The sequence below is a fragment of the Garra rufa genome, chromosome 7 (genome assembly GCF_049309525.1).
Source record: "Garra rufa chromosome 7, GarRuf1.0, whole genome shotgun sequence".
In the NCBI taxonomy this organism is placed as follows: domain Eukaryota; kingdom Metazoa; phylum Chordata; class Actinopteri; order Cypriniformes; family Cyprinidae; genus Garra; species Garra rufa.
The window spans coordinates 4559-11670 of record NC_133367.1 but is presented as its reverse complement, the minus strand read 5'-3'; the positions used below and the strand labels follow the sequence as shown (position 1 = coordinate 11670).

Below are 7112 nucleotides of genomic sequence, written 5' to 3'. Positions count from 1 at the left end.
TGTTTCAGCTGTTGTTATATCAACAGAAGACACACTCGGCAGCTTTTTCTAACTAAAAAAAACCCGCCCTAGTCAACTTTTTCTTGTCAAAAAAGACGCCAAGTGTGAACACGGCCATCTGGTTGTCTCAAGTTAAGGCCCAAAGTCATGGCATTAGGGTTAGCAAACTTTGAAAGGGTTGCTAATACAAGGCATTTTAAAGTATTGTTTTCCATTGAACTAATTCCTTTTTTTTTTTTTACTTGGTCTTAAAAACTCCTAAATGTACCTTCACGAAATCTGCAGAAACCCTGAATTTGATATACAAGTATAATGCAAAACTATTGTTCCTTTTTACGTTATCGCCATTGGTTCAGTCTTGCGATGCACAGGACAACTCGCCGACTTCTGTCCAGTGCTTTTCTTTGTTCTTTCTTTTCCGTTTCTTCTCCGCCATTACGATGGCAGCCACAACAGTGAAGACCACCGTGATGGTGATAACCAGGACAGTAACCATCTCTGCAACGCAGAATTCCTCTTTCATCGTGTAGTTTCTGTGACTTTCATCCAAATTGACACAGGTGAGGTTGTCGTAGTCGTCCAGGAAGAGACGCTTGACATTACAGAGCTTCCGGAAGACTCGCTGCAGATCGCAGTCGCAATTCCACGGGTTTCCTTGGAGCATTATGTGAGTGCTGTATGTGTTGAGACTTAGGAAGGTCTTGAACTGAATGGTGGAGAGGTTGTTGTTAGTGAGGTCCAGTAGAGCCAGACTGGTCAATGGAGAAAGCACACCGACATCCAAGTAGTTTATTTGGTTGTGATGTAAATTCAAGACTTCGAGGTTTCGTAGCATAGAGAAGATGCCATTTTTGAGAAGCGTTAAATTGAAGTTGAGTTGTAGCTGGCGCAGGGTACTCACGGACCCAAACGCCCTCATCTTGATGGTTTTCCACCGGTCTTAGTACACGATATAACTGCAGAAGAGTCTTAAATAGGACAAATACCGAAACTCGTTGGTAATTTTTGAACGAGATGCTATTGGTCTAATAGGACGGCTGAATGGATTTCAAAACGGTAAAAATCAACGTATTAACTCGGGGGGAGTTGGAGAATTTGCCTATTTCCAAAAAAAGTGGAGTGTTCCTTTAAAACGTTTCGTAACCAAAAAACTGCAGTTTCAGGGCTCAAGGACTATTAGATGGACCCTTCTAACTGATCAGCCTTGATATTGAGGTTATTTTGAGGGAATAAAAAAAAAAAAAAAGAGTTACGTACCGTATCCACAATAGTAATGGCCGGAGCACTGAAAAACTCGCCAATGATAATGACGAGCAGAATCAGCAGGAAAATGGCATGAACCTGGTCTTTGTTATATTCTGGAGGTTGGTTTGGTTTGGTCGGAGTACTTTGAGTAGTGCTGCCAGACGTGGTGTTGAGGGTTGATGTTGAAATGGATGTGCTTGGCTTGGGCCTCGTGGTGGTGTCATCAGATTGTGTCATGTTAACTAATTCATCGGGTGCGACGGTGAAACTCGAGTTGGAATCCCGTTTGAACCGGTGTTCTTCATAGGAGAGGATGCTTCACCAAGAATAGCGTCCAATCAGATCTCTGCGGCGTCTCATTCGATTTGTTGTCGGGATGGAGCTGCTGCTGAGGTAGAATGTCCCATTAGATCCAGTAGTGTAGGCAGTCGGTACAATAGCTGTGGTGGTCGGGAGGTTCACCTCTTTACACTTCATGTCCGGTGGTTGCACAATGCCAATCCCAGTATTGAAAAGGAGCCAGCACAACATTGAAAACAACAAGACGGCTTTACCTTTCTTAAAACGATCAGCGACAATGCCCCAAAAAGGGGCGCTACAGAACTCAATGAAATATCGGATTCCCACTAGGAGACCACTTTCGGTGGGATTCATCCCAAGCTGCTTGTAGTACAAAGCAAGAAGTGGATGGAGGGAACCATATGCAGCATAGAAGAACAAATAAAAGACTTTTGATACAAGAAGCTGGGGGTTGACCCGAAGGAACAATCATTGGGTACCCGTTGGGTACATTGTCCTCTGATGGTTGCGAAGGTCGATCCGATTGAATCTCAAGCGACAGGCGGTCGAACCGCTCTAGGTGTCTCCTCTTTAGCTCCTCTTCAATTTGTAACAATCTGTCAACAAAGAATTAAGAACAATAAAGAAACGAACTACAGAATACATATTAAAACTGTTAAATTCCTGTTTTTTTTTGTTTTGTTTTTTTCAAACTAATAACAGTATTTCAGACTAAACAGTATATGAAGTAAACACTACACTAAGAATTTATTTCATGATCGACCAAATTCTTTACTTTTACTCACAGCCTGTCGCATAATGCACAGAAACTCTTTGTAATTCCCCAAGTGCTGGGTGGGCAAGGTGATGGTACAGGAGCATGCGTTTACGAGAGGATAGCACAAACGCTGTTGACCGTACTGAAGCTGACAGTCGTGATTGAATTCTACGTGTATTTTGAATTTTTCTCTCTGCGTGGATGAAATGGGAACGTGGCCTTGACCAGTCAGCCACTGCATGAAGCTGCTGACAGTGATTTTTTCTTCTTGTTCATCTCCGCTGGTGTAGTGCCCCATTTTATCCCCTTGTTCATTGTCGTCCTCACCTCTGTTCTCTGTGCTGTTGCTTCCTTCTGCAAGAAACTAAATTAAAAGCAAATCTACAATGTTAAGTATTATAAATGAATAATGTAAACACTAGGGCTGGGTTGACCAATTTCATGATCCGATTCTCAATCACAAGCTTGCAATTCGATTACAGATTAAAATCAAAGTTTTGGATATATATCAGGTACAGTACATGCCAAATTTTCAAGAAAAAAAAATCTTGACTATGCTGAAAAATATACACGAGAGTCAGTTGGTACTACATTATAATATAGAGGGTAAAAAATGACTGATTTGTGCGATACAACTGCTTTTTTATTATAAGTTACAATTACATAGTAATTCAGTTTTTTGTAAATATAAATATGAACATAAATAGTGGCTGTCATAAAAACTTAACAGATTTGTTCAAACATACAACATTAAAGAACACCCAGGACCTGGGTTGAAAAACACTGTATTAAAAATACCAAAGCACAAAGCTTACTGCGCTTTATTGGATGGGATGTGCACTACAATGTTCCATCTAGGGCTGTGCAATTAACCGCAATCGCAAAAAAAAAATCGCGATTTAAGCACATGCGATTTCTAAACCGCACAAGGCTGCGATTTTATCTATCCCCCCAACGCCCCCCTTGAACGTCAAGTTCATTTTATTTTCAATGTAGCGCCACATCACAATAGAAGTCATTTAAGGTCTATCTTTCATATAGAACAGATCTATATACATAGTTATTTTATTAAACATACTAAATTGCCTTATGTTATTTATCTTATTTACACTAAGGCATGGCATTTCTGTCTCTTCATGGTCGCGTGATTACAATGTCTCCTCCACGAAAACACGGACTGGATCGCGGACTCCATTCATAAAAACCCAATCTACTATAGCGCGGAATGCCACGTAATTCGTCGATTTTTGGATTAATAAATCAAAAGTTGGTCTGTCACTTAATTCAAATCGCGATATGGACTAGTGTCTGTGAAAGCTGAAATGCAAAAAGACCGTTTTAATATGAATCCTGCATGTTCCGTTTGCTTCTATGAATGGTGGAGACGCGTTTTATTTCTTTACTACATACAGACTGAAGCACACGTGACGCTCCCGCTAATTTTTGGCATTTGTGTATCTCACATGATGAACAGATAAACTCAATCGCCAAATCGCTGCTGTGAGTTTCACTTTTACCGTTTCATTTGAGAAAACTAGCATCATATACACACAGAAACTTCACTGCAACCTGTCAAAATAAAAGTACGGTTTAACATGTAACAGAACAATATTAGTCCTGTATTACTTTTGTACAGTATAATGTAGGTGTTTATATATTCCTATTAAAATAATTTACATAAAACAATATATATGATAAAAAAATATTAACAAGATTAACCACTTAATTATTATTTAAACGTTTTAAACTGAATATAATTTTTCTTCCACGCATTGATTTTAACAGTAAATTTCTGTTTGTTTGACAAAAATTAAAAGGGTTTATTTTTCATTTGATTAAAAATAAATAAATGTTTATGCTTTTTCATTATCAGAAAAATTAAAACACATAAGAATTTCTAAAAAAAAAAAAAAAAAAAAGCAAAAGATTTTAGAACCCTCAAAATGTTAAAATAGAGAGTTTGGACTTATTTTTCCACTGAAATGAATGTATTCGTTATTGCATAAAGTGGGCTAAAGTACCGGGAAAAAAAGTAAAATGGCTTATTTATTTTATGTTGTCTGTTTTAAAGACAATTTTACCACAGTTTTGTTTATTAAACTTAATACTATGTTATTTCATGGTGAAATGTTTTGTTATGCACTTCTTGTGCACTGAATACATTTAGAATGTATGTATGTAGCTTGTTTGAAAAAGCAAAAAAAAAAAAATAAATTAAAAAAAAAAAAAAAAAAAAAAAAAAAGGCAAATAAAATCGCAATCGCAATATTCTTTCAAAAAAATCGCAATATGATTATTTTGTCCATATTGCACAGCCCTAGTTCCATCCATTAAATAAAAACAGGCTAGGCTTATCGAATCTTGGGATTTAGGAATACCAATATTTTTCACCCAGCCCTAGTAAACACACTTTTATGTGTATCTTTAGTTACATCCATAATACCCAACACTGTATTGGCTGAGTGCACCCCATTAAAACTGATGTAATTACAACAATTCGGAGTAACAATGTTACCTTCATCTTCAAGGCTCTGAATGAAGTCTTGTAAATAGTTCACAATTCGCAACTCCCTCTGTCTTTTGACTGAGCCCACCTCACTTAAAATGGGTGTAAGGGCCGTTGTGAGGAAATCTGCATCAGGCTGCTAATCAAAAAGAACAACTTTTTATTATGCACCACTCAAAATCATATGTAAAAATGCAAGTAACAATACTTACTTTTTCAAAAGTAAAAGCTGATTTTTTTTCATCGTTTCATGAAGGCCATAGAGTTCCAATCCTTTGCACATCTGCTGCAGCACTGGAAGGATTCGGACAGTTGAATGCAGGACAACAGCACTACATAAAGTAAATAGTGTTTACAATAGAAAATACCTTGTTAATAAGAGGAATAGAAGTTATTATATAGTTATGAAATTACAATATAGTTAGGGTTAGGAAGAGGTTAAGAAGAGTTTTGGTTTAATTTACATTGACTATAGAAATTGTGACCTTTCAGGTCTGGGGGAAGGGTGCACTTCTGAAATTCAGTGATATTGTTATGCTTTCCAGAACAATCGGAAAAGCAAGGGAAATGGGTCTGCTTAAAGTGTTCAAAAAATCTAAACCCTAATGAGTAGATTTGAGAGGAAAAGGAAGTAGAGAGCCAGATTTAAAAAGAACTACAAATGTCACACATACCTGACAATAGCTGCGTTTCCATCCACCTATTTTTATGCGCATTTTGGAATATTGCATAAAAAAAATCTCTGGATGGAAACGCCAAAATGCGCATAAATTCTGAAAATTCACAACTGAGTAGGATAAACTTTTTATCTGATAAGGAAAAATGCGCATTAACTACGATGGAAACACTTTTACCGAATAAATTCCTCCATGCGTATTAAAAACATCATGTGACTGCACGATGGAACGGGATAACTCGACTGACCAGCCGACCCATCTTGTTGCACAGCATCAGAAATGTTATATTGGTCATTCTGAAATGTTTCCTTCACCAGCTTTGTCACTTGACCACCACATTTACATTTTTTTTATAGTAATAAAAATCTGAACACAGCTGCTCAACAGTCGCATCACAGATCCGCGGCAGGAGTCCGATTTAATTCATCACACGAGGGGTGTGAGCCGAGTGTGGTAAGAAAGACAAGACCTTGGCGAAAGATTTTTGAAACAAAATGCAAAACCGCCTATTTTAAAAATATTTTGGATTTTAAAAAGGCCTGTTGACTGCTGCCCAAGGTTATTATAGTTAACGAAAACTAACGAAAAAACTAAAACTAGAATTGAAAAAGCATTTTCGTTAACTGAAATAAAAATAAAAACGAGAGTTTAAAAAAACCCGAAAACTAACTGAAACTGTTTCGTGTGTATACAAAACGAACTTAAACTAACTAATATTATAGCAAAAACGTCCTTCGTTTTCGTCTTTGTAAATACATTGTGGCGATATGGATCCAAATCTATACCGGCATTTGCACCTTGCCCACTAATTAAAACGGAAGTCTGGGAGTGAGCAGAAGGGAAAAAAACGTGAAGGAAACGGTACCTGAAAGAAACTGTGACCAAAGGTGTTGGATTGTTTGCTTGCGCAGACCGAGTGTGAACGCCAAATCATCAGAGAAAATTGGTGGTGCATTAATGCCGGTTGCAACTAAAGTCCAGCCTGGTTCGCCTGCCGCAGGTGCTGTAGTTTCTCTTCTTCTGATAAAACTCAGCTGAAGCTACAAAGATTTGTGTCCCGGCCTGTAAATTGATTGGCCGCCCAGACGCTGCCTGCTTCACGCAGCCGATGCACACACAAACAATCACACTGCAGAGAAAACTCACGCTCCCGCACTCACACAACACACACTGCAAACTGATCGAACTTAAATTTATTTTCTCATTTTTGATTTTTGTGTTGTGATGTGTGAAAACGGTGTACTTTGAGACAGTTTCCAGTTGAGTTAAAAACGAAACAGACTTTTAGTAGGAGGACATTTCTTTTTTATGGTTTCACTTTCTATTAGACTTTTTGAATAGAGTAAGTGAAAAGCCTTTTTTCTCAATTAATTAATGTTTTTTTTATATATATATATTAATGCTGTGACAAAAAGAAATATTGTTTTCCACTTCATTCTTTCCTTCTGTTGTTTGTGTTGTGTATTTTTATTTTTTATTTTTTATTTTTTACTTGGCAAAATTTGGAATCTTTGCCTTGTCTGGTGCCCGAACATCACTATTAAGGACAACCCTAAGTTGATTAAATTTACCTTTGGGGGCCGCCACTATTTCAACATAAGCCTTTTGGGTTGAAATAAAAATCTAT

At 37.4% G+C, this 7112-nt stretch overlaps 1 protein-coding gene across 1 annotated transcript; it reads right to left on the bottom strand.

Annotated features, from left to right (window-relative positions):
* Window positions 1-352: 352 nt before the first annotated feature.
* Window positions 353-1482, bottom strand: LOC141338908 (uncharacterized). Its single transcript, XM_073844520.1, has 2 exons — window positions 1258-1482; window positions 353-919 (listed from the first exon to the last, which is right to left on the bottom strand). The coding sequence occupies exons 1-2, from the start codon at window positions 1480-1482 to the stop codon at window positions 353-355; spliced, it is 792 nt and encodes a 263-aa protein (XP_073700621.1).
* Between the last annotated feature and the right edge of the window lie 5630 nt (window positions 1483-7112).